Below are 27,640 nucleotides of genomic sequence, written 5' to 3'. Positions count from 1 at the left end.
GATGTGTTGTTTTTGAGGTCTTTTAGCCTGCTTCACTTTGTCAGACAGGTTCTATTTAAGTGATTTCTTGTTTCAACAGGTCTGTCAGTAATCAGGCCTGAGTTTAGTGAAACTGAATTCAGCTTTCCAAAAAATGTGTTTAGTGACAGTTAATTTATGTTTAACAAGAGGAGAGATTACTTTTTCACATATGACCGGGTAGGTTTTGATAACTTTTCTCCCATCATCAGTGAAATCGTCATTTAAAAAAATGCATTTTGTATTTACTCGGGTTATCTTTGTCCAATATTAAAATTTGTTTGATGATCTGAAACAAGTGTGACAAATGTGCAAAACACTCGGAAATCAGGAAGAGGGCAAACATTTTTTTTCACATCACTGTATGCACTGTTCAGTTGAATTCTGTGTACAACACTGAACTTCCAGAGGCCACTGCACTAACCCAATGCAATTTCATTTTTAAAAAAGATGTAATTACACAGTGGTGAGGCAACAATTCTTAGTTGTTGCAAATGAAACCATAATGATGCCCCCTGTCCTGGGGTCAAATCAGTAAATGGATGAATCATCCTGTCGGGTTTCACTGAAAGCACTGAACTTTAACCAATTATTATCATGCAATTATTGCCTATTTAATTACTTGAAAATACATACTGTAGTGTGTGTTAATTTGGCACTATTCCTTTCTGGTATCTTTTCTGTGGTGTGATTGCTTTAATTTCTCCTTGTCATTGTCTTCTTTCATTGATATGTGTTGGAGATATGCATATCTAGAATGCTGATATGTTGGAGCTGGACATTGCCCTCTGTTCCTACACTGAACATGTTGGCCTGCTGTGGCCTCTGGCTCCCTCCCAAGCACAGAAACTCATTTAATCTGAATACAAAGTTCAAATACAAACCATATTGTTTCTTATACTGAATATAATTTAGCTTTTGGGACCACTTTTACTTTTTGGCACAGCCTCTGGTGATAATGATGAAAAATGAAAAATGCACAAATTAATGCTGTTGATATTAACCAGTTTCACTCATTTGTATCTCAAGGTTATTGGTTACATTTTAATTTCTTGTGAGGGTTAAGGGTAGCCTTCAGTTAGCTCACAGCGGTAACAAAAAACACTCATAAAGAATCTTAGTAACAGGAAGTGGCTTTGTTACATGATTTAGCTTGACATAAATTGGTTGTGTAATATGTGACCACAGAGGCAAAGTGATTTCACAAAGCATTTCTGTAATTTAACCTAGATTTTTTTTCTTCATTTGTTTGTTTTAGTGCAGTACTTGCAGAGGTCAAACGGTTGCTTTGAGTCTTTAATTTTCAGTCAACTTTGATTTAAAATTGCCCCATCAGAACTATGTGTTGATATCTTCTTCTTCTTCTTCTTGTTAATATTATTATTATTATTATTATTATTATTATTATTATTATTATTAGTGAAACATTTTCTTTTTGTGTTGTTGTTGTTTTTTTTGTTTTTTTTTGGGAAGAAAAGTAGGAGGACATAGGTTTCCAGCATCAGTGCAACTATTGTGTTATCTCCCACAGTGTGGAACAAAATCTTTGCTTTGCAGTGTGAACTGTTAGAAAACCACTGCAGTGTTAATAAAAGGAATTGAGATGATCAGGCATAAAACTCCAGTGGATTGGGTTTGGTCCTAGCTATCAATGGAAACCTATACAGCCACTGATTGTGTGTGCAACCTATACAGCACATGCACACACAAATACATCCGCCTGACAGACAGTCTAAATCCTCCCCAGGCATCCCTAAAAAAGAAGTCTAAACAAATCCCCCCAAATCATTAAAGAGCACTGAATGTGACTGAATCACTAGACTAGACTGTAATTGGTCTGCAGTGCTTCTAAGCCCAGTTCTAACAGAAGGTGTGCCACTTTTTCTGTGAGGCGACAAAGACATCATGACATCATGTTAGAGCTCTTAGAAACATCTATCCTTTTAACATCCGATGGCATGATTTGATGGTGCAGTTATTCTCATTAAACTAAATTACACATTTCTGACACACATCATAATTACTAATAACTTAATGTATTTAGTAATCTTTGTCGATGTCTTAATTCACTCTAATTTGGTGATACAGGTCTCTACTGCAGCGGTTTTAAAGTTTCAGATACCTGTCCAAGTCATAGACAAAATGATTAAATTCTCACTAGTCATTCTTCTGACTAAATATTTGCTCCTAATTTGTGTCTGTGAACCTTTATATTTTCTTAGTTCATTGCTGCAAACACCTGCTCTACAACAGTAAATATTACAAAAATTAAATAATAAGTGTTTAGGTGGATTGTTTTAGTTTGGAGTGTCTCATATTAATGCAAAAAAACAACAACAACAACAAAACAAATAAAAATTGTTTCGTCTTGGCCAGACCTGTTGTAAAGGAGGTAATGCTGTCTAGCAAATTGATGGAGTTTAACTTAAGTAGGTAAAACGGGACTCTTTCTTCAAGACAGAAAGCAAATGTTGCCCACCCTTAGCATACAAGCTTAGGAAATTGTGTAATTAACATAGTAAAAGAGTAAACATACTTGCTGTCTTCAGTCATCACTAAGTTCATCAAGAAGTGTTTGTTTGGGCACAGACAGTCCTGAACTAGCTGGTGTGTTAGTACAGATGAATTCATTTGTGCTCTGAGGTTAACTTGCTGTAGGTTAGTAGCGCCACCAGCTGCTGTCACCACAGCCTGGAGCTTAGTGCGGTACAGTACACTCTGATGTCTTGTACATGATAGCATGTTGGAGTTGTTTTACATAGACTGCAACCTTGACATAATTTTAGAAGTGATAACTGACCAGCTAAAAGCTGTAACATGATGTCAGCAGATTCACAGGGATGATAGAAGATGTTGCTAAAGTCACGGCTGTGTGCCAGAGAAACAAGCTACACTGGTTTCTGATTAATTAGTCATTTATTAAAGAGAAGAAAAGATAAACATAGTCATTGATTCAAGCCTTTTAATTTTAAAGTTTTCCAGTTCTCGTGTCAAAGAAACCTCACAAATTTTTCACATTTTGTATGCAAAGTAATTAGCTCATTATACACTGAATAGAGGAAATCATGACAAATTACAGTCTTTGTTTCTCTACAGGTGTGGCACCTCCACCAATGAATCCCATGGCGCCCCATACATACCAAGGCCAGTCAAACAGGCCTGCTTATGGGCCTCCACCTACAGGTCCAACACCTGCAGGCCCACCACCAACAATGAAACCCACATCGCTTCCCACTGGTCCTCCAGTGGCAAATGCCACACCACCACCACCTAAAGCAGATGGTATGTGTAATCTTTTTATAAGTTTTTTTTTTTTAAAACACAGAGCCCAGATCTCAGCACATTTGGAAACATTAGAATAATCATTAAACATTTTACTCCCACAGATGTGATAATCGTGATATTTAATGACTGCATATCCTTTGTATAAGCCAACGTGTTATTATCTCTCTATATATATTTTTTTCCTGATCACCTTCCATTGTTTCCCTCCCTCCGCTCCTTCCACTACATGCCAGCTCAGTGTGGGGGTGTTGTTAACAGCACTCTTTCCCCCACTGAGCCCGACAGCCAGGAGGGAGATATTGAATGTCCAGGTGTGGCAAAATCAGTTTTCAGCTCTTAGATGTTGTGTCAGTGCTGTGCTGCCAGTCCTGTCTCATCTGTACAGTTCTTGCTTGTATCTCTGGATGCACTATTGGGCATATACAGAGGTTTCATCTCATAGTCTTAAAGAATAATGCATATAAAATGAAAACTAATCTAGAGAGATTGTAATGGCATTCATAGTAACTCTGTATCTTTTTAGTGCTTAACTGAGCATCCATCGAAACAATTATTTCTTGATGGTGTGTTTTACCTTTTCAGTCATCTAGGCTCACCATGTCTCCCATGTGGCTCAACTTCTAAATATTAAAATCACCAATGTAATAATACTTCCCATAAACATGTTTAGTGTCTCTTTAATTTGCGTCATCATTAGTATTGTCATTGTTTTGACCCTTTTTGTAGTTCATTTTGTTCCATCCCTGTTGTTTGTGGTTGGCAAAGTGCCGCTTAAATTATTCATATCATGTCTGTGTTTGCTTTGAAACAGGAGCTGTGGCTGGCAATGGCCCGCAAGCAACAAACAGCTATAATCATCTTGACAACAAAATGGGTAAGGCGGTTTTCTGTGCACACACCAGTCACATTTGCAGCCTTTGCAAATGCCTGTCCTTGCATTTTTTGACGAATATGTGGCATTTCTACATTTTATTGTACAATCTTTAATTGTGTGATGTACGTCTTGAATCCCAACTGGATTCCCTTTTCAGTACAAATATCTAAATATTAACTGTCACAAATCCCACTGCGACTGTCAGCTCTGGTGAACAGTCTTTTATTTTCTGTTTTTTCCCTTTGGTTCCATACCAGCAGGCGTCTCGGAATTTGTAATATACGTTTCATATTATCAGCAAATCCCATGAAAAGAACAAAATCCACAATAAACAACTTCTGCTAACAGCCATTGTTTGTGTAGACAAACATTAAGTTGCTTAAGCCTATAAAAACACATTAAATCCTCATTACCACGAAACATTGCCACTGGGTTTTATTTAAGTTGGTGACTAATATGCCTTGCTGCTGTGTGTACCTGTCAGCCACAGAGCTTCCCATTTTTAATGATGTCTGCTATTTGAGTTCTCATGTAAACCTTTGTAAGTGTAAATGTTTTTAATGTTACTGTTTCTTCCATAGCTGGCCCGACTCAGCCTGGACCACCCGGTCGGCACTTGGGCCACTACCCTTCGCTCCCTCCTGGGTACCAGAACACCTCAGCTCCCCACGCCACCCCTCCCATCCACCCTGCGATGCAAGCCGCCACGCAGCCTTACACCCAAGCACCTCAGCTATATCAGCAGGTGAGCCTAACGTCACAACCCAGTTCCACATAATTTTAGAACACTTTGCATACACAGTTTGTTTATTTGATTTTTCATTAACTTGCACATGAATGCAAAACACGTGCTGGTTATATGGAAAGGAGAATAACCAAAACTGGGTTGCTTTTTTCACTGTTGCATAGGGTTGAACTGGTTATAGAACTGGAATGGCTAAACAAACTTAGGTGAATTATAGTAAAGGGCTTGTGAGGGAACAGTTTGCAACCAATATTTAAATCAATTTTAAATTAATTTTATTTCAAGATACAATTTTAGGAAAATGCACTTGAACACGTGTGGACTTCAAAATTCTCACATTTATTGTGTCAAGTAAATATTATTAGACTATTAGGCTTAATGTATTTTTTTGTTTGTTGTTGTTTTTTTTTTTTGTTTCAGCCACCTGGTGGCCCGGGGCCAGCTCAGCTAAGCCCATCATTAGCAGCCATGAGCCTCCAGTCCAGCACCCCGGAGGCGCTGAGAGTGGTCAACCTCCTGCAAGAGAGGAACCTGCTGCCACCGGCTCCAGTCCCTGCCCCGACTCCCTGCCTCACCCAGGACCTGCAGAAACTCAACTGCAGCCCAGAGTAAGTCATAATCAACAAATTTTCCGTGTTGTTGCATTTCTTGTCTTTCATTGAATTGATTGTTTTTAGCTCATACAGCTAGTAATACTGTAAATGATCTCTGTTTAGTTTTTATGTTTTTAAACTCAAAATTATAAATGGTTAAGAAATGCTTTGTTTAAAGTGGGACATTAATCATATCACTGTTTCGTGTTAAGTGCACACAGCCTAAATGCTGAATTTGTCACTCTGTGTGCTTCCAGAGTTTTTCGCTCTACACTGACCAGCATCCCTCAGACCCAGTCTCTGCTCAATAAAGCCAAGATGCCACTGGGCTTGCTGCTTCACCCATTCAAAGACCTCTCGGTAACGTGTCAATTTATTATTTAATGTTCATTCTCAGTCGTCAGTCAGTTTAACTGGGTCAGTCACTCCAACAGCTTCCACTGTGAACCTCACCTGCAAGCCAGCAGGTTTTCGGCAACAAGTGCTGAGTCTATCTTTCGTTTATTTAAAAGCAGAGAACATTAATTACATGTCATATACATCACCACAATCCCAGGTGGAGATTTGTTACCCGGGGCCTATGTTTACTATCATTACCACTTTTATGATCAATCCTGAGTGTGAGGAGACAGCACTGATTTCCGTCCTCACATTTAAGTAGTTATACACATAATATTGGTGACACATAGGAGACTATTTAGTCACAAATGTGTGTAGTCATTATCATGTATCAACAATTAGAGGTGTAGGTTAATGGTTTTTAGACAGAGGGTGTCGAGATATTTCTGTCTGTTTAGAAAAAAGGTCTGCTCTATGTGAAACGATACTGGGTTACACCCAAAGCTCAGATGTCTCAGTTTTCTCCCAGCATTCAAATGTCTTTCGAAGCAGTGACTTATTTTGGTTATTTACATGAATGCAGGGGTTGCAGTATTATGCATTTGCACATGTATTAATCATTTCACGCACTAACACTTTAAGACAAATTTCTCTCTATATATCGCTGTCATAGCTATGTCATATGGTGAGAATATTTATAGACTGTTTATGAATATAGGTTGCATGTATTAACTTCTGTTTTTGTCTGTTTTTCTCTAATCTGAAGTGGATAAGAATTTGTCTTGATCTTAAACGCTTCCATGCAGTTTTATGTCATCATTATCACTGGGTCAAACCTGGCAATTGGCACTTATCACACATTGACAAAAGACTAAATTATAAATAAGAGGATTGCATTGAATAAAATGTAGCATTAGGATATTGACTCTTTCTGCTGCTTTAACTCTGGTTCCTTTACTGCTGCATGTCTGGTTTGAATGATAAAAGTGCGGTAATGTCTCCCTTCAGTGGAACAGACTTTCCTCTTTACTTAGTGGCGCACACATGCTTAACTCAGAGTGAATGAGTTTGTTCTGTGTCTTTCTGGAATAGGTGCCTCATTCCTCTGGCTTCTTCCTTAAAGATATGCCTGTGACTTATAGTTCATTAAATGAATTCCCCACAAAAATCATATATATGTTACAGGAGCTAATTGTCTAATCTCATTAGTGGTGCTTTTAAAAATGAGGCATTCCCAGAGCCATTTTTAAACGTTTCATCCTCATATAACACCAACATACTGTATATCAGCTATATTATCTTTAAAAAGATGCATGAGCTGCATCAAATTTGTATTGGTTAAACAGTGTCTTCCTAACAGCTGTTTATTTCCCAGTAGGGTTTGACTTAATACACCCCTGGGCAAAATCTATCACAGTGACTACGTTTATGTTTCCCTGTTAATTGAGGACACAAATTCCAGAGACATTTCACAGCTTGGACAGCAACAAGAAACGTCTTTATTGAAATAAGCTGCATACCAGATAATGTTTGCCTTGAGGCTCTCATCTCACAGAAGTTGTTTCTCATCTGCTTTTATAAATACAGCAGCTTCCTGTTGTGACATCCAGCACGATTGTTAGGTGTCGGTTCTGCAGAACCTACATCAATCCCTTTGTCTCTTTCCTGGACCAGAGAAGGTGGAAGTGCAACCTTTGCTATCGGGTTAATGATGGTAAGTAACAGTAGAGGTTTTTTCCACCCACAGATTAAGTACAAAGAGAGAATAATGTCACCTACTTTGGAAAGAAGATTTTGTTAGTTTATATGTGTTTTCACCTCAGGTAGAAGATCTGACTCAGTACTAAAATCTCACTGGAAGTTTTGTGTGTTTGTGTGTAGTTCCAGAGGAGTTCATGTACAACCCTGTCAGCAGATCATATGGAGAACCACACAAAAGACCTGAGGTCCAGAATGCCACCATTGAGTTCATTGCTCCTTCAGAATACATGGTAGGTGTTTAACATTGTATCTGTCACCAGTTAAATCCATGCTATTATAAAACTGGCACTTTCAGAGTGATGTAAAATTGAAGAATTATGATCTGAAAGCTGAGGGAGATTTCAAAGATGGTGGGAGAGGTGTAGCCTTCTGCAGTGGTTACTTTAAGCTTTTAACTTGCTATTTTAACCTGCTAAATTAAATTCTGAGGGTTGGAAATTGTGCAGTCTTCTGTGTACGTGATAGTAATTTTGTCTCTTTTTTATTAACCCTGCTTTAACTAGCTTGTGTTTGCCCTGATTTTGTTCAGCTGAGGCCACCCCAGCCTGCTGTTTACCTCTTCGTTCTGGACGTTTCCCACAATGCAGTGGAGACAGGCTACCTAAATGTGTTCTGTCAGTCACTGCTGGACAACATCAATTCGTATGTACAACCTTTCATTTTGATTCATTAGAGTCCTTTTGACAAAATAGCCTTTTAAACAGTAATTTTCCGTATTTAGTATAACATCAAGCATTTAGGCATGCAGCCTGCTTCTACAAACATTTGTGAAAAAATGGGTCGCTCTCAGGAGTTCCATGAATTCCAGCATGGTACTGTAATAGGATCCCACCTGTGCAACAATGAGGCTTATAGTGCACAGAGGTCACCGACTTTCTCCAGTCATTCTCTACAAATCTCCAAACTTTATTTGAACTTTAGATTAGCTCAAGAACAGTTTGTAGAGAGCTTAATGGAATGGAAGAATGATCAAAAATTCCCATAAATACACTGCTAAACCGTAAAGAAAGCCTTCCCAGAAGAGTTTAAGAGTTGTTATAGCTGCAAAGGGTGGGTTGACATCATATGAAAACCTATAGATTAGAATAAAATGTCACCCAAGTTCATATGCATGTGAAGGTACACGAGCGAATAATTTTGGCAACATAGTGTACCTTATTTTCTGTCATACACTGTTCTGGTGGACGATACTCATATTAAACATGTACAGTTAATATTTGCACATGAAGGTTGATCCCTTTTATATAGAGCCACTGGGATCTATGGAGTTGTGACTAAAGAACAGATATCTGTTCAGATGGTTCAAATAATTTGTGTAGACTTAAAAAATCTCCATAGATTCTTATTTCTTTGAAGTAAGGGGTTTTCTCTTTACAAAACTACCCTGTGGGACAAACTGGACCCCCTGGCAGGCTGACGCTGACCATTAATGCAAGGATCTTAATTTGGGTCTTTGCTAACTTCGATGAAAATAGGTTATCCCTGACACATAAGGGCAAGCTTTACTGAAGTGTGTGTTTATGTGTCCTAGACTTCCTGGAGACTCACGGACTAAGGTAGGCTTCATCACCTTTGACAGCACCATCCACTTCTACAACCTCCAGGAAGGACTTTCCCAGCCTCAGATGCTAATCGTGTCTGACATAGAAGGTGAGAGGCAGCTGACGGCAAAGGCCACACTTTCATTATCACAGTAACTTGACATCAGCTGTGTGCCCACTTGCTGCAGGAATCGAGAACCAGCAAACATATAAGGTCACAGACTTACTGGCTCACTAAACATGAATGCCATGTTGGTAAATTAGTACATTTATGTTTTTTCGCCTTTATTTTAAGCGAAACTTTGTAAAAACTGTTGCAATACATGCAGTGACTCTTATTTCTTAATGAAACCACTTTATGGTTGCTCGCCTGTTTGATTTATGGTTGTCATTACCTACTGTTATATTTGTTTAAATAATTACGTTTTGTTCTCTACAGATATCTTTTTACCAACACCAGACAGCCTTCTAGTAAACCTCAATGAAAGCAAAGAGGTCAGAAATGCACATTTTGTTAAAGTCCTGTGTTGTTTAATTTATAAATGACTGTATTCTGAAACTGAGATTCAGTGTAACAGTTTACTATGTGTTTACACTATGTAGGAAGTAAAATTGATTGCTGCTTTATATTCATATCCGTTTTCTCTGATTAATAGCGATAACACGTCATAAAAATATGACTCATGTCCACCCATTTGCTTTTCAGCTTGTGCAGGATCTGTTGAAGAGCCTGCCAAATTTATTTGAGAAGACGATGGAGACTCAGTCCGCCCTGGGTTCAGCTCTGCAAGCAGCCTTTAAGTTGTTGTCCCCCACTGGAGGGCGCATGTCAGTGTTTCAGACGCAGCTGCCTAACCTCGGTGTTGGGGCACTGCAGTCGAGAGAGGACCCCAACCAGCGGGCATCTGCCAAGGTAATGAGAGAAGTGTGCTGAATGGTATAGAGCGGGATTTAAATATAACCAACAAAGCCAGTGTGTTATATGTAGACACCAGTTGCCATAACTATATTAAACAAAGTAAGTCTTAATGACTAGTAACTAGTTTCAAAAATGGACGTGACGAATGTTTGACAGCTAGTTTTAAACTTTTCTAGTAAATGCAAAATAAAAGCAATTTTTTTGGAATAAGATCAGATTTATTGTAGAAAAACTAACTTTTCAGAGACCGAGAGAGAGAGAAGATTTACATTTTTATGTTTAGAGTTCTTTGATTTTGGTGATCTTAAACCAGAGGGTTAAGTCAGGATTAAAAAATTTCAGCTTTTCCACAAACTGTTTTACTTTGGATGACTTTTGAGTTGTTGCTTTACATTTACACTTTATGTTCATGGCGCTATCTGATGTGCATTCCTTTCAGGATATCCAGCACTTAGCGCCGGCGACAGACTTCTACAAGAAGCTGGCTCTGGACTGTTCCAGCCAGCAGGTGGCTGTAGACCTGTTCCTGCTCAGTGCTCAGTACTGTGACCTGGCATCTCTTGGTAAGTCTTACCTCAATGGACTGGAGGGGGACAATGGAGGGAAAAGCTGGATGCAGTGGACCTTTTATTGTTTTTATCATGTTAACCTCTTGCTTAAAAATCCCCTCATATTCCTAGATTTTAAAACTCTTGAGTGGTAAAAACGTTAAGCACAAATATTTGTTGTTAATGGGGGGAAATCTGATTACAGAATCGATGCTATCAGATTTTATTTCTTCCCTAACGAGATGGAAATTGATAGAAATTCTTAACCAGTCTGTTTTTTCAAAACTTTAAAGCTTTTTCTCTCCATTTCTGTGTGTTCTCTCTTTATTGCAGGATGCATATCCAGATATTCAGCAGGGAGCGTTTACTACTACCCATCCTACCACCACCAGCATAACCCAGCTCAGGTTGAGCGCTTCCAGAAGGATCTGAAGAGATATTTAACCAGGAAAATTGGCTTTGAGGCTGTCATGAGGATACGCTGCACCAAAGGTCTGTGGGCACAAAAGAGCTAAAGATGATTGAGTGTTGAATAGACGTGAAGGTTACCGTTGCAAGATGTTGTTTATAAATTGTTTGGAATTACCAACTCTGCACTAACTTGGCATAAAATGTGGTCTATTCATCATCATCCAAGGCACAATTAGATAAACACACTTGTAATAGTAATAATAATACAAATAGTTTTGATTTTCACTCAAAAATCATTTTCAGAAATCCTGGTAATTGGTTCAAAACCTTTCCTTACAGCTATAAATTCCCAAATGTGAGTCACAGAACTTCAAGTTTCTCTTTACACGTTTGATTTATTGGTAAAAGTATTAGTAGTATATGCTTACTGTTGCTAACACCAAGGTCTGCGTTGAGGGGTAAACTTTAATGTTTACCTCTCAAGGCAAGTGTGAGGGGTTGTAATTTTCCCAAGTCTCTCCAGCTTTAGTGGGAAGTGTAAAGTTAGCATGACTTACAGAGTCAAAACTGACAGTGGAAATTGCAGCAGGTTGAATGAACCAGAAATCTGCTTTACAAATTTTCTTGCCCGATGGTGTTCAGTTTTTGCTATATTAACAAACAGTCCAGCCTTTGTAGCCCTGTATTTGCTCATCATGGAAATTGGACATAAAGCTTTAACTCTGAGTCATTATAGAGAGGAAAACACATTTGGACTCATTCATGGTTTCTGTTTTTTGGCTACCTTTTAAGATAATGCAGTCCAGTTTAATTGATTTTTATTTCTCTCTGTTCCTATGCAGGTCTGTCCATCCACACGTTCCACGGAAACTTCTTTGTGCGCTCCACAGATCTGCTGTCCCTCCCCAACGTCAACCCAGACGCCGGCTTCGCAGTTCAGATGTCCATCGAGGAAAACCTTGATGACATGCAGGTTGTCTCTTTCCAGGCTGCGCTGCTTTACACCTCCAGCAAAGGTACGCACATGCTCACTTAGACGAGCCTGTTTGGTTCCTTATCTTTTTGCAGAATAGTGTTGATAAATGGAAAAAACCATCCATGCAAATAGTGACTTATGAATATTATTATATAAGATGGAACTATGGTAAATGGCCTGTATTTATATAGCGCTTTGCTAGTCCCTAAGGACCCCAAAGCGCTTTACATATCCAGTCATCCACCCATTCACACACATTCACACACTGGTGATGGCAAGCTACATTGTAGCCACAGCCACCCTGGGGCGCACTGACAGAGGCGAGGCTGCCGGACACTGGCGCCACCGGGCCCTCTGCCCACCACCAGTAAGCAACGGGTGAAGTGTCTTGCCCAAGGACACAACGAGCGAGACTGTCCAAGCCGGGGCTCGAACCGGCAACCTTCCGATTACAAGGCGAACTCCCAACTCTTGAGCCACGATCGGAACTACTTAGTATAATTTTATCGAATGAAAAGCAGATGTTATTATTTACACATTTTTATATGCAATAAATGGGTAGAACTAAAATATGTTTAAATAACATGAATGGTCCCTTACAGGAGAGAGGAGGATCCGCGTGCACACGTTGTGTCTCCCTGTGGTGAATTCTCTGTCGGATATCTTTGCTGGGGCTGATGTTCAAGCCATCACTGGGCTGTTGGCTTGCATGGGTACGTGCTAAACTGTTTTCTAAAATTTCACATGAGATAATAAAGTTTTACAATTATTTTGTTATTTGTTACCACTCATACTTAATTTTATTTGGTCAGTTTGCACATCTCTTTTGCATACTTAAGAGTTATTACCAGTTATGTTTGTTTTGAAACTTGTGTATAATAATTGTAGACAGAAATGTGAAAGTGAAGTAACAGTGTGAGAGCTTTGTCTTCAAAGTTGTAAATTTCTGGATACGTGATTGTGTGTTTGTAAAATATGGATAAACTTGGATTTGTGGAAAGCATAACTAGGCGATTATTCTTCATTGTCACAGTTAATACTCTTTTAATTGGCTGGATCCTAAATCCTCACAGGGTTTTCATCGTCTTCGCTGTTATAAGAACTGACAGATGGTGATGAGTGGTGACAGCTGCGGTGTCCTAGCGACCATTCTATAACCGAGCATTCAAATCTGTGCTGGCTCATCTGATGTTAACTTGGAGAACAGATACTGATATTATGTTTCAGAAGAGTTTATTTCATTTTAATCTTATAACAATCAGGTGGAGCATGGCTGTTTTTAGCATTGTGACTTCAAATGCATAGTAAGGCGCAGCCATGCCATGTGAATGATGATTATCAACTCACAACTGTAATATACACAAGGCTAATACTCAAAAAGATTTATAAACACTAATCCTAATGCTAAGCTCTGCTGGGAAATATAAGCATTTTTTACAGGTCATGTCACAAATGTTAACATCTCAAAGACGGACATATTTTTTCATTTTAAATTCACAGAAAATTCATTTGGTAGTTAAATGTCCTACTGCATAAAATTGGGTCACTTAGCAGTGTTCAGCATGTTTTTCTTTCCCCCCTCTGGGTAAGTAGATCAGACTTTTACTGGCCCACCAACGCAACTGTCGCTTACCCACAAGAACCAATACAGCCACAGGCCTGCAGGTCATTCATTCTGTCAAACACAAATTTATTTAATTTCCTCACACTGAATTCACATCATAGTCTCCATTGAAATGTTATTAGAAGAGTGTTACTATGAAGGAAAATAAGTTTTTGTAAAGTCACACATATGGGGAATTTTAACAGTAACAATTTTGCTGTTAGGTGAATTAGATTAGCAGATAAAATTTTAATGAATCTTTTTTTAGAAAGTTCATCTTTTAATCACACAAATATTTAGTTTACCATATTCTGGTAAAGAGAATTATTATATTTCTGTTTCAGTTAAATTATTTAAGAAAGGTTCATAAAAGTCTGATTTAAAAAAAAATTGTTTGTCTTAAAAAGTGTAATTATTATTATTATTTTTTACATTTTGAACATGGTGCAGGAACAGCGCCCCTTATATTACAATATCAGACCTAAAATGCATGATTGTTTCATAACTGGTGTGAGACTGGAGCCTCTTTTAAACTACTCTGGTAGTCAGTGTTGTTTGTAGAGACAGCCCTTCTATTTAATCCCACAAATATCTGCCTAAAAGTTCTTAATGTCCCTCTCCACAGCTGTTGACCGTTCGGTGACGGCAAGTCTGAGCGATGCAAGAGACGCAATGACCAACGCTGCTATCGACTCGCTGATGTCTTACCGGCAGTCTGTGTTGACAATCCAGCAGCCTGGCCTGCTGGTTCCGGCCTGCCTCAGACTCTTCCCGCTCTACATTCTTGCGCTGCTCAAACAGGTTGGCTGGTTTACACAACTGCTACACTGCCATTAATCTTTTCCACTGACTGATTTTCAACCTTTCCCTGTGCTTAAACGTACCTTTGTTTGGTGTAAAGATCGATCTACTATATCCTCTCTTTGCTAAATTCACAAATTTTTATGAACATTAACACTAACTGGCTCTACTTCCAGAGGCCTTTCTTGAATACGCCACCATTGAGTCGTTATTGAAGGTTTTTGGTGTGTTTATATGTGCGCTTTGCAGAAAGCCTTCAGGACAGGCACCAGCACCAGGCTGGATGACCGGGTGTTTGCCATGCTTCAGCTGAAGTACCAGCCACTGGCCTACGCCATGCTGATGATCCATCCTGCTCTGTACCGTGTCGACGACCTGACTGACGAGGTGAGGAGGATGAATTTAAGTTTCAAAGCCCTGTGTTTTATTTCTTTTTATGCGTAATGTGTAGTTTTAAGATTACATGACTGGACTAAAACCATTTTCGGAAGGATTTTATTTATTTTCAGCTTTTCTTCATTTCTAAGTGATCTTTTCTTTTCTCCATCTTCAGGGAGCATTGAACATCAACGAGCGGACTATCCCTCAGCCCAGACTGCTGCAGCTGTCTGTGGAGAAGCTCAGCAGGGAGGGAGCTTTCCTCATGGATGCTGGAATTGTGCGTTTCAAGATGAGCTCTTAGAGCAAGCTAACAATTTTCAATGTCGGGCAAAATTACAGCTTGGCATTTCCCATTCTGAATGTCTCATTTAATTTATTTCCTACATTTTTCTTACTTATTTGCAGCAGTGCTAAAGATTCTTTAGATGGCCCTTTTTTCTGGTTTTTTTAAAAGGTGCTAATATTGGCATAGTGAGAGAGATTGAGAGATTTCCTTTTCTGGAAAATGAGAAATCACTGAATTGTACATTTTGTATCACTAGTGCCTCTTCTCTGTGTGACTTATGCAAATGTGTAGCTCTGTGATGAAGCCTTACTCCAGCTTTCTCCATGACACTAATCATTCTCCCCCCACGCCTGATAATAACTTGTACACTCAACATTTTACGTAACCATGTAGCACAGTTCTAGATTAAAAACATCAGTTATGAGCTTTCCTGAGCTGTACTTAAAGGTGTTCAGCTCTTCAGTCACAGTTCTCAGTACTGTAATCTTCTTGCTCTTCAGTTAAAGATATTTAAATGAACTCATTCTCTTCCCAAAGGTGATATACCTGTGGATTGGACGAAACTGCCACTCCAACTTCCTCACACAGGTCCTAGGAGTTCCAAACTACGCTGCTGTGCCTGATAATCTGGTAGGATTTCTTACTTTGGGTCAACTGCTCTATCTCTGTAACAAGACTTCTCAAAACATGCAGCCCAGCTACATTTCCATATGTTGACGCCTTCCCCTACTTGCTGATAACAAAAACTGTTGCTGTCCTCTCACAGTATTTGCTCCCGGAACTGGACACTGCAGAGTCTCAGAGAACCAGAGCTTTCATTGGTTGGCTGAGAGATCAGAGGCCATTTTTCCCCTCCCTGCATATCATCAGGTGGGACCTCACTGGGTATTAGAAAAGAATGAATTAAGTTGCGAAAGTAAAAAGTGTGCTCCCTGGTGGTCTAGCTAAGAACTGTTATAAACTACCGATACTTTTTGTAGTGCTGTCAGTTTTTCCCACACTCTTCCACAGGTAAAAGATCAAGATCAGTTTATAGCTTTATCTATATAACAGCTAAAATCTCACTATAGTAACTGTTTTTTATAGGATGATGTGTTGACTTAATGTTTTCTCAGGGCATATAAGACTGTTTCAGACTTGATCTTTCAGAACCCAGCAAAACAAAAGGGTCTAAAAAATACAAGCCACACTGTGCCTTTAGGATTATAGCACTTTAACGCTTATGATACTAACTATAATGTACTCAAAAAATAAATCAAGTAAGGCAAGTGGCTTATGAGGGTCTGTATTTCCTGTTGAGGCTGATAAGTAAAGACAAAAGCTGTAGATGAACTCTTAAACCAATAGACCTTTTTGCTATCTGTGTAACAAGCAAAGAGGATTACAAAGCAGCATCGAAAACCACCTTACAGTAGCTTTGGTGGGTATGGAGTTGCTGCCTCTAGTTTGCAGGGCAGATATTGACTACTCACTGAGCAGTGTGGTGCAGACCGCAAACAGAGACCGTTCGCCTTCAGTGTAAAAGTTGCTACTTTTGAAACGTGTTGGTTTGACTGCTGAAGCACAGCTTTTACTTTGAAAGCCCATGGTCTATGTTTCTGGTTTGCGTCACACTTTTTTAACTGGTCAGTAAAAATCAATTTTTCTTTCACGACTGTTGATGGGAAAGTCCCAGACGGTCGTCAACAGGCCTCCTAACCCTCCTTTATAGTGCAGACTTCATGTTAACAAAATAGTAAAATATAGGCTTTGCAACTGTGCTATGTTGAAGGAAATGCTCTGAAAAACTTTAGCATCTCCTCTTCTTCCCTGTTAAAATGAATGAAAGTATCTTAAATTGCACATCTTTAGTACCTGAATATGTAGGAGCAATCCCAACTCACGTCTTCTCATTGTGTTCTTATTTCCCACCCATTATCATGTGATTCAGGGACGAGAGCCAGCTGAAAGCCAGCTTTATGCAAAACATGATCGAGGACCGAACAGAGTCTGCCCTGTCGTACTACGAGTTCCTCCTTCACCTCCAACAGCAAATCTCCAAATAATCTTCAGTGTGGCTGCGGAGACGAGGGAACATTGAAGCGAACATGTGCGTCAGTGTATGTGTGCGAGTATATATGTATATGGTGTGAGAGTGTGTATGCGTGTGAGTGAGACTACACTCAAGGTCGCTTCTTGGTCCTTCTTCAGCTGTGGTCCACCATATCTCTGAGGGGGGGAAACCCGAGCTGAACTTAACACGAGGCATCAGCCCAATCAAGTCATGTGATGAGGATGTGACAAATAATTGGTTCTGATGCTTATTGGGCACTTTTGAACCCTGCTGAAGAAACAAGAAATCCAGGATGATTATTGTGTCAATGATCGAATGAATCAGTGTTTATTCTCACAGAACAATGCTGTCTAACTGAGGTAGTGCTCAGAAACAGTGCGGGAAAACAGATGTGTGAAGTGTTTGTGTTTGGAAAAAGCACAGTCTTTATTAATACGAGTCAAACATATGTACGTACGCTTAAGACTAGTTTATAAGACAGTAAGGAACCGGCAAAAAGACTGTTTTGTTTTTTGGGTGTCACCTGGAGTATTTGTACACACAGCAGCTGAGCTCTAACAACACTCTAATATTGTACCTGAAGGAGAGAGCGTGTGCTTTTTATTTGACAGTCATTATACTTGTGTGTTGAACAAATCTGTAGACTCTGTTGTTTGAAAGCCTGAATTTTAAAGGTGTTTGAAGGCAGATCAGCCTCGTTGCCGTCGCTGCCTCGAATGTTTGGATTTGGCAGCGGAAGGTGGTTTCATCGGTCTGGTCTGTCGCTCATCTTTTCGCTCTTTCTATCTGGACATTCAGAACACCTCTGACGACATGGCTGTTCTGTTTGTTTGTTTCTTTTTCTGATTGTTTAATTTATGAGACTCCCAATCTGATTAAATTCTATAATTGCCTTGTATGGGAACTCACTTTTTATTATTAAAACCTCTGTTTAAATACAGACTCTATATATGAAATATTTTAATATAATAGGATATGGGAAATTCTTTAACACAGACATAACAAAGCCATTGTGATCTTTTAATCATGCTTATTGATACTTGTATATTAAAAGATTGCATTATATAAAGGTAAAGACATGCTGATGATTTTAGTACAAATAAGGTGAAATGACGCTAAGAAAATAAAATGTTGGGACTTTTTAAGTGTAGTTTGTGTTTTGGTGGGTGAACAGTGTTTATTCTGTGAACACAAAGACTACAAAAGACAACATGGACCAAATCAGTCGATATTTCTCTTGAATGCATTTGAATCGAGATTTTTTTTTTTTTTTTAAATTGGTTTGGTCTCATTTCATACAGTTTGTAATCTATGTATTATATCAACAAAAATGTATTTAGGAACAGACAAATATGTTTTGGTCTTCATGCACAAGAAAAATTGTTTTTCATAAAAAAATACTGATGAAAATAAAAAGCAGCTTTGTTTTTGTACAGAGTTAACCTGCTGAGGACTGGATGTCAGTCACATGACTACAGCTAAAATAACACCACTCGTGAGTGTGGACAGAGTGGATTAAATCAACAGATGTAATGCCACTGGCTTTTTAGAATGACCTCACCTTTCAACAAGAAATTGAATTAATTTAACACCCAAAAAATAAAGTAGAAAATAATACAAATTTGACTTGACCTGTGACTTCTCTTCTGACTTACATGGACAACATGAATAGACCTTGTCTTTGAAACTTTAAAATTGGTTGGAGGGTGGGTGGAGGTTTACCTGTTAGTTATTAGCTGTGTCTTGAGTATAAAGTGGATCATCAATATTGGCTTTGTCCCACATCTATACACTGTTCAAAAACAGTAGCAGCACAGATGAATTTCTACCTCTGTATCGTCGGTGTTTGTGCGCAGGATCTCAGTCTTAGTACTCGTGTTGAAGGAAAGTAGACTCATTTTAGTTTTTTTTCTCTAATCTGAGAGGTTTCTATGATTCTTCTTGACCCACTCTGTGTTCCCTAATTGTACAGTCATTGTAAAAACTAAAGTACACACTCCTTTAATTCTTAGGCTACATGTAATCAGGATGTAACAAAAAATCATTTTGTCCTTACAGGTTCTAAAATGATTTAAATACAACCTCAGATGAACATCAGCGTGACATGAAATAACTTGAAATAATTATTTTCCATATGACTTCTGGTCCACTCTTCTTTACAATGTTGTTTCAGATTATTGAGGTTTGTGGATATTCACTCCAGTCAGGTGGAGGCCTGGGCTTTGAGGCACTCATTTGGAAATTTGTTCTGGGGTTCATTGTCCTGTTGTGTGACCCAGTTCCAGTAATGTTTTAGCTGTGCCTCACATTTCACCTTAGAATACTTTAGTATTTATTAAGAGTTCATGGTCAACTCAATGACAGCAGCCATGACAGTGCCCTGTGGCTGCAGAGCAAGGCCAAATCATCATGCCTGTGCCATCATGCTTTATAGTTGGTATAAGATAATTAAAGGGGAGAAAAGTGACAATTGAGTGAAAATTTATTAACTTATCACCATAAAATATTTGTTTCTTAGCACCAGACTTTTTTTGTTTGTTTGTTTTTGTCAATAAAGAATAAATTCCAGTCAGCCTCTGTCCCTGGCTCAGCAATAGATCCCTCTGATGGCTCTGCTGGATCTGCTTAGATCCAATCTTCCAAACAGCTCATTATATAGAAATACTTTCTCTCATCTTTACTCTTCAAAACTCAGTTTGTCAATCACAATTTACTTCATATAATTTTGTTTTATCAATTAAATTCATTAAATCATAAACGTTAAAAGTCAAACTTTCTCTGAGTATTTGCTTAGTCATTCTGACCAAGCACTACAAACCTCAGACAAGCTCTAGGCTGTGTGCCATATTTAGATTCCCTGCTGGTACAATCAACCTCAGCACAAAAGCGCACGCACACAGCAAAAGGTCAGGAGATTAAATATTAAATCAGTTTCATTACTCAAACTGATTTCTCATTCATCATATTACTTAGACGTATACTTTGATTATAACTTTGATACAAATTAAAAACACATTGATAAGCTCTTTTCTAGAACTTTGTTTCATTGTTATCATAAAGGCTGGATGTTAAGACCTTTTACCCTATCTCCAATGTAGTGAGAGGTTAGCCAGTGGACTTCAATCCCACCTTTCTCCACAGTGCTAGTACTCTATCGTAGAATATGATCAGTGGATATTTATATTGATATGGTGATTCTTCTAGAAGAAGAAGTGGTTTGTTCAGATGCAACTTTGCAAATGTAAGCTGTGCTGATGTGTTCATTTCAGAGAGAAGAAGCTTTCCCCTCTTGTTCGGTCGTTTTTTAAAATTGTGCTGTCATTAACTTTAACATGCTAACAGAGGCCCATAGAGTCTGAGATGTACAGACACCCATCAAGGGTATGAAAGTTGTGGTAAGTTCAGGCTTTTAATGATATCTGTCTGTCTGTTTTTCAGCATCAGTATGTGCTGTGTTGACATTTGCAATAAGCATTTTTCTCAGACCTTTAATTATATCATTTCATTGCTTTAATATAACCAATGACCAAAAGATGAAACAAATAAAATGATCAAGTTGTTTCATTTCTTCAGTTTTTCCATAGCTCAGTTACAATTATTTAAATTAATATGCCCTGCTTTTATATAATTAACTGAAAAAATTTTTTATTTCAGGTCTGATTTTTTTTGCATCGTTATTGCACTTTTTATTTCAGCTTGAGTAAAGAATACTCCAAACCTAGAGGTTAGAGCTATTTTTCCTATTAACACTACAGACCATTCAGAAATGGATTTTTTTTAAAAAGGCAGAACTTGTCACTTCCAGCCTCTTTTATGCTTTATGCTTTGTTATGCTTATGCTTTGCCACTCAGAACACACTGTTTCCTTAGTGTTTCTTTGTACTTTTATATGCTCGTTAAATGCTAATATTGTTATACAGTTTTATGAAGGCATATTAGAGCCGATTAAAGGCATAAAGAGGCTGAGGATTTAAACAAACTAAGAAAAAATAAATTTATTTACCATAAATTTATATAGTTTTTTTTTTACCTTTTTCTTGTAAACTTGCCATTTGTTTTTATTTGTTTTAAATATCACCTTTCTCTTTTAAATATATGACCCGTTTTGTTGTAAATTTGCCTTTTTGCAGAATATACCCATCCCGCCCCTTCATTATCGTCATCGCATATCGTTGACGTAATCTAAAAAAGCCGTGCTGACATCATCACTGTGCGCCATAGTTAAGGCTCGTCGCTTTTTCGTGTTAAGCGTTTAATTCAGTGGTCTGAGGCTTCTGTGTCGTGTACCGTGAGCTACTGAAGCACTAGCTTTATGTACTGTGGGTTGAGTTTGCATTAAAGGGTCATTTACTTAATTATCGACATGGAGTCCGGGGAGGCCAGCGAGGAGAAGACGGGCTCCATGTCGGCGGCACAGAAAAGAGCGGAGATCCGGAGGAAAAGGCTGCTCATGAATTCAGAGGACAGGATGAACAGGATCGTGGGAATCACCAAAAACGAGCCTGAAAATAACGGTAATCGGTAACAAACGATCCTCTGAATTTCTCCTGGGCGTGTCTTTCCTATTGAAACACGCTGTCGTGACAGAGACCCGCCTCATCCTGCGGCTGCAGTTAGGACGTTAGTGCTGACTTTTAGGACCATAACTTACTATGTAAATAATCGGGCTCACTACAGATATATTAAGTAGAAGAGGAAAATGGCAGCAGCTTGGGATTCAAATCATGCTAAATGCTGTTAGCATTAGCAGGTGGAGATCAGAGGGTGGCTTACAGGCTGCTCAGCTCTGATAAACAGAATAATTAATACACAACAATACAGCAGTGTAGATAGAAGGTACCTCAGCCAACCTGTCCTATTGCACACAGGCTTTAAGACACCTGCAGAGAAACTGCAGTAGTCAGTACATAAGGAAACAAAAAACATATATGCCAAGCATATCTCTCGTAACAAATATCTAGTCATTTGGGACCAGAAAGCACAGGAGTGAGTGACAAGGTAAAAGCTGCAGTTGGTTTTTGGCTGTGACTTTTATATATCCTTTATTTATCAGGGTAAAAAGTGTCATTGGCATGAAGAATAAAGAGATATGGCCAAAAGGGGGCTGAAATTGCAACAAATAATTATTTGTTGCAATTTCAGCACAACACCAGCAGTACTGTCTATGATGTCATTCCCTTTCTTTGGCGACACATCATAGTTATCATGTTTCAAAAAGTGATCGAAGCGACCATCATCATCAGTCACTGTTCTCTTCTTAATTGACTTCTTCAAGCCCTCTTCTTCAGTGTGGCCATATCTACCAAGCCCAGGTCCTCCTCCATCATCATGAGTGCCCTCGCTGAAGTTATCTTACTCTAAATATCCAAAATCAATCTTCCCAGACTTGAATGTGTTGAAATTCTCAATTCTGTGGAACATACTATGAGTTTTGACAAGTCCTGATTGTTTTTGCTCAGACCTCGCTGTTCTCACTCACTCCTGTGCTCTTGAACACTGTGAGACAAAAAATTATGCTGACAGTAACTTCCTAGTTTAACTTCAACAACACAGACAAGCTGGAACTCATCAGTGTCTTCACGCCATCAGACCCAGCAAAAAAAAACTTAATGGAAACTTACTGGTACTACAATCTGTTATCCATATTATGCTGTCTCTGAACTGAAGTAAAACCATAGTCCCCTGTACAAAATCTAAACTGCTTGCAATTTGTTTATAAAGATAATTAATTAATTTGTTAAATCCTTTTGAATTAAAGCTAAAACTGCAGGATTTGGGGTTTTTTGGGACGTGGGGGGTGACCAATCATTTTAGCACTAGCTAATGTCATATTATTGATTATTGTCTTCTCATTGTCAGGAGCGTCGCGGCGTCCTGCAGAACCCCGGTTCCATCTGCCTCTAGAGCCATGGTCCACTGCCTCATCTTCTCTGAGACCGTCTCCAGGGATTGGCAGTCACTCCCACAGCTCCACCCCGGAGAGGAGAGGCTCACCCCTGCCAGAGCTCTCCAGTGAGCCACCCGGAGGATCCTCAGAAGATGATATCGGAGGAGTCCGGCGGAGACCGAGGGGCGAGCGGCCGTCAGATGATGTCAGTGGCTCTCCTCGTCCAGGCTTTCTCTCTGCATCCTACTTTTCTCGTTTTGATGATGCCATGAAGCTTCGGGGTCAGCTGGCCAATGAAAAGCCGGCCGAGGACGGAAGGTTGGACTCAGAGGAGTTTGATCCCTTCAGGGTCTTCAGGCTCATCGGCAGCATCCTCCTTGCTGTTTTTGTCAGGGTTTTTGTCTGCAAGTATCTGGTGAGCCTGTAGCTTTTAACACAGACTTGTTAGTGCACTAGTAAGGAGTTCATTTTTACATTTTATGCCAGTATCAGTACCAAATATGTATTTATTTATTTGTTTGTTAATGCTACATTTATCTTGTTTTATTTTAGTCAATATTTGCTCCATTTCTGACACTTGAACTGGCCTACATGGGGTTGTCCAAATACTTTCCAAAGGTGAGTTTTTATTTTTTTAAGACTCTCATCACTCTGCATGCACACATTGTGCATGCAGAGAGGACAGCACTACGAATAATATTTTAGTTTTGTTTTTCTCTGTATAAATGGAAAATCAAATACAATGACCTATTGCAGATGTTCCGATGTAGTTGTGCTGTTTCTGGCAGCCCAGTCTTTTTAGCTACAATCTTCTCAACCAACGCCAAGTTCATACAAAGTACAATAAAAACTATTTGCTAATAAGGAAAAGACAAATACCTGTTCAACAATTAGACAGATTAAAACAACCTGCTGAAACAGAGCATCAGAAAATCTGGGAATGAAAGATGATTTAAATGTAACATAGCATGGTTTCTGGTGCCAGTTAGGCGGTCTGAGTATTTCAGAAACTGATCTACTAAGGTTTTCCCAGACAATCATCTCTTGGGTTTACAGAGAATGGTTGAAAAAAGAGAAAATATCTTATGATCAGCAATTCTCTGTGAGAAAAATCCATGTTGAGGGTTTGAGCTGATAGGAAGGCAACAGTAACTCAAATAACTTGTTAAAACTAAGGTATGCAGAAGAGTACCTTTTAAATGCAAAATACCCTGAACCTTGAAGCAGATGGGCTATAGAAGCAGAAGACCACACCGGGTGCTTCTTCTGTCAGCTAAGAAAGGGAAACTGAGGCTACAGCTCATACAGGGTCTCAAAAATTGGACAATAGAAGTTTGGAAAAATGCTGCCTGCTCCAATGAGCCTGGATTTCTGCTGTGTCATTCAGATAGTAGGGTCAGATTTTGGTGTACTGTTGCCGACCATGCCCATCCCATTATGACTACAGTATACCCATCTTCTTGAACTGCTTTCATGAACATGACGTTGAGTTCACTGTACTCATTTATGATGTGGTGGAATTGGAGATCTGCATAATGGATGTTCAGCTAACAAATCCACAGCGACTGTGTGGTGCTTTAATGTCAGTATGATCCAAAATATGTGAGGAATATTTCCAGGAGCATTTTGAATTTATGCCACAGAGGGTCCAAACTGGTACTAAAGAAAGTGTCCAGTGATATTTTAAAACATAGACATAGCCACCGTGACATCACCCACTAGTTTTGGACTCATTTTGAAGGCTCGGGGTTTAATTTTAACAGCTGCTGTTCTTGTTTTTAAATAAGAAGTGATCATATTTGGAAAAGCTGCTGGATTGTTAAGTCATCACCAGAAGAATAGATGGAGAGGTCCAGTTCAGTGACTCCACTTAATTTAGCAACCAAAGCAGGTTGTAAACCTGTTTCTTTCTGCTGCAAAGCTGGACATTTTAACATGGGAGTCTATGGGGATTGACTTGCTCTTTGAGCCAGCCTCAAGTGGCCACTGAAGGAACTTTTGGCACAAATTTCTAATAGAGTTTTAGTTTTTGAACATTTTAATCTTGATTTATTTAGTGCAAAAATAGATTGATTAATAATGAGAAGTAAGCACATATATTTGCATATAATGTGCTTTGGGTTCTCCTGTTTCTGCAGGTAGAGAAGAAGACCCAGACCACTGTGCTAACTGCTGCCCTGTTACTGTCCGGCATCCCTGCCGAGGTCATCAATCGCTCCATGGACACCTACAGGAGGATGGGTGACGTCTTCGCTGACCTCTGTGTCTACTTCTTCACCTTCATCCTCTCGCATGAGATACTGCTCTTCATTGGCTCAGAGACTCCCTGATAGGTTACAAGGACCTCTGTAAACCCCCACCCCTCCTTTTTTGCTGTCCCCTCCCATCTCTCATAGCAACATAGGCATGCTCATTTGCACCCTTAGATGCTTGTTTATCATTGACAGTCTGGAGGTGAACCCCTGCTGCCTTATGATCAGGCCCGCACACGCCAGCTGGACGAGTGCTCGTCATTTGAGCTCTTTGGGATTTCACTAACGCTAAAGCTACGCCCGACCACAAAGTTCGGTGTTTGTTACAGACTTCCAGGTTAATTTTTCTCTGAACAGAAGCTGTGAAACCTGTGTTACCTGTGTGTAAAGAATGTACTGCCATTTATTGCGCCGAAGGATATTTATTAGTACGGAAAATGGGAAGTATCACGCCGAAGATTGGATTACTGTACACTCATCAGTCTGACATCCCAGTGGGCAGCCACAGATTGCATTTAACTTATGAAGGGGAAACACTGGAGACTCCTCAAAGGCTGGGTCATAATTCAAAATCTGACACCTGATAGGAACAATTGTTTGCTGAACAAGATGTTGAGTCAGAACGCTTTGAATTATCGCCAAGCCCGTGAGTCATTCTGCGGAGTAATAAGTTGAGGTTAGTCTGAGCAGGGTGTCATATTTTCAGCCAGATTCCTCAGCAGGGTTCTAACTCTTCTGTAAAACCAAAATCTGCTGTCAAACCGATGAAAACTGCTGGAGAGTTTTGGAGGTAGCTAGTCTACAACACTATAGTAATCTTTTTGTCAACTTAGGGCATCGCACAGGGGCAACTCACTTTCAGTTCATGCCACTCAAATCAAACGCAGAACACTGCTGGCCTTTTAGGTTGAAGTGCTTCATTTGTACGTTGTGAAAGTGACGTTGGTACAACCTTGCAAGGAAAGATTGGAGAAGTTTCTTGATCCGTTACAATTGACAGTATGAATGACATTGACAGAAGCAGCAGTTTTCTGTTCTTTCTCATACGGTACATAAACACCCCTGCTGATTGCAGTGTCCACACCAGAGCTGTAGACGAGATAGAGACGTGACAGCCGTGTCACAGATCGTAGCATAGCAGCCCAGTAGAAAAATCTCCCGCAAACAAAAGTGTGAGAAACTTTTAACTCGAGCAGCGTTGGAAAAATACTCGCCCTGAGATTAATGACAAGATTCAGAAATTTGCTTTCTGACTTTTATTCTCAGGTTTATTAATTCAGCTTTTTTGTGAATACTGTGATTAATCTCAGAGATCTCACAGTTACGTTGCTTCTCTCTGAGTGGAGAGGTTCGGATGACCTCCGACACTGCTGCACAGCCTATTTAAAACAAATAATAAGAAGGAGAGAAAGAGGCTAGAAGTTAGACATCGTTTAACCACACTAATAATCTGTTGTAGAAAGAGCCGTATCAAACATTTCTGTCCATCAGAATGAGCTGGCTTAAAAAGACGGAGATCTTAGAGGTAGAAGAGGCCGGGAAGAACAAAACTACTCTGGTATAAATGGAATGAGGAAGAATGACAGAATTTCTGGATTGCCTCAAACTGTGAGCTTCTTTGATTTTTCTACAAAACAAACTTTTACATAGATGGCCCTCCAACCTTCAGTTAGAGATTTTAAAGATAGTCGAGTGTTGAGGACCTTCCCATTTCTGAGGGATTTTCTTTTCCTCATAGCACTGCTTTAAAAATCACATTTTCTCTGATCTTTGGGAAGGGTCCACTTACGTTACAAACAATTTCCTTCTTTGTTTACGTCTGATGAAGAGTTTAGCCCTTGTATGTTTTGTGTACTTTATTACGCTCGGTCATGAGCTTAAAACCGCGGTGAACTTTATACACGCTGAGAGTGTTTTGGGGGGTTTTACTAGAAAGTGCTGTCACTGCAGTTTTGTGTGAGGCAGTGGGACTTCGTATGCTTATTTGTGTTGAGTAATTCTGGTGACATATCCTGCTTTGCTTTGTTCAAGCCTCTCTCATACATACTTGCATAAATATACAGTATGCTCTCTCTACTTCTGTGCTGTCCTTGTTTCATATTTGTAATTTTAACCTGATTAATTTATGAATGTGAATATTTTTTCCATGTGAATGACTTGGTGTAATTTATCCTACAACTTGTCTGACCTACTTGATTGTTTTTTGATAAGGTAAATTTGCAGATACTGTTTTTAATGGCTCTTGCGGTATCTTACATATTTGAACGTGAGTAACAAATGTAGTGTTGATGTGATGTAAACAGTCTCTGCTCCAAAAGATGAATGAGCAACCGAACAATTCATACCAAATAAATACTACTTGTGTGA

At 39.2% G+C, this 27,640-nt stretch overlaps 2 protein-coding genes across 4 annotated transcripts in view; both read left to right on the top strand.

The window, feature by feature from the left end:
- sec24a (SEC24 homolog A, COPII coat complex component) overlaps window positions 1-18,284 on the top strand; it is a 32,642-nt gene extending 14,358 nt beyond the window's left edge. The window contains exons 3-24 of one of the 3 annotated variants that reach the window (XM_005727704.1): window positions 3,115-3,300; window positions 3,537-3,614; window positions 4,115-4,177; window positions 4,759-4,922; window positions 5,343-5,530; window positions 5,773-5,875; window positions 7,445-7,568; window positions 7,736-7,845; window positions 8,145-8,257; window positions 9,147-9,265; window positions 9,596-9,651; window positions 9,863-10,069; window positions 10,515-10,638; window positions 10,957-11,115; window positions 11,877-12,050; window positions 12,613-12,723; window positions 14,239-14,414; window positions 14,664-14,801; window positions 14,968-15,072; window positions 15,619-15,711; window positions 15,848-15,951; window positions 17,012-18,284. In XM_005727704.1, the coding sequence (XP_005727761.1) occupies window positions 3,115-3,300; window positions 3,537-3,614; window positions 4,115-4,177; window positions 4,759-4,922; window positions 5,343-5,530; window positions 5,773-5,875; window positions 7,445-7,568; window positions 7,736-7,845; window positions 8,145-8,257; window positions 9,147-9,265; window positions 9,596-9,651; window positions 9,863-10,069; window positions 10,515-10,638; window positions 10,957-11,115; window positions 11,877-12,050; window positions 12,613-12,723; window positions 14,239-14,414; window positions 14,664-14,801; window positions 14,968-15,072; window positions 15,619-15,711; window positions 15,848-15,951; window positions 17,012-17,126 (2,810 nt within the window). In that variant the 3' untranslated portion in view covers window positions 17,127-18,284. Of the gene's footprint in view, window positions 1-3,114; window positions 3,301-3,536; window positions 3,615-4,114; window positions 4,178-4,758; window positions 4,923-5,342; window positions 5,531-5,772; window positions 5,876-7,441; window positions 7,569-7,735; window positions 7,846-8,144; window positions 8,258-9,146; window positions 9,266-9,595; window positions 9,652-9,862; window positions 10,070-10,514; window positions 10,639-10,956; window positions 11,116-11,876; window positions 12,051-12,612; window positions 12,724-14,238; window positions 14,415-14,663; window positions 14,802-14,967; window positions 15,073-15,618; window positions 15,712-15,847; window positions 15,952-17,011 lie in introns of all 3 variants that reach the window. The other 2 variants (XM_005727703.1, XM_005727705.1) reach the window with 2 other exon arrangements.
- Window positions 18,285-21,310: 3,026 nt separating this feature from the next.
- On the top strand, window positions 21,311-27,640 carry camlg (calcium modulating ligand). Its single transcript, XM_005727702.1, has 4 exons — window positions 21,311-21,648; window positions 22,994-23,436; window positions 23,574-23,639; window positions 25,160-27,640. The coding sequence occupies exons 1-4, from the start codon at window positions 21,498-21,500 to the stop codon at window positions 25,349-25,351; spliced, it is 852 nt and encodes a 283-aa protein (XP_005727759.1). The 5' UTR covers window positions 21,311-21,497; the 3' UTR covers window positions 25,352-27,640.

This window comes from Pundamilia nyererei, unplaced genomic scaffold, assembly GCF_000239375.1.
Source record: "Pundamilia nyererei isolate P.nyererei 1_Seehausen unplaced genomic scaffold, PunNye1.0 scaffold00026, whole genome shotgun sequence".
Taxonomy (NCBI): Eukaryota; Metazoa; Chordata; class Actinopteri; order Cichliformes; family Cichlidae; genus Pundamilia; species Pundamilia nyererei.
Note: the sequence above shows the minus strand (reverse complement) of the source record. Positions and strands in the feature narration are given on the sequence as shown.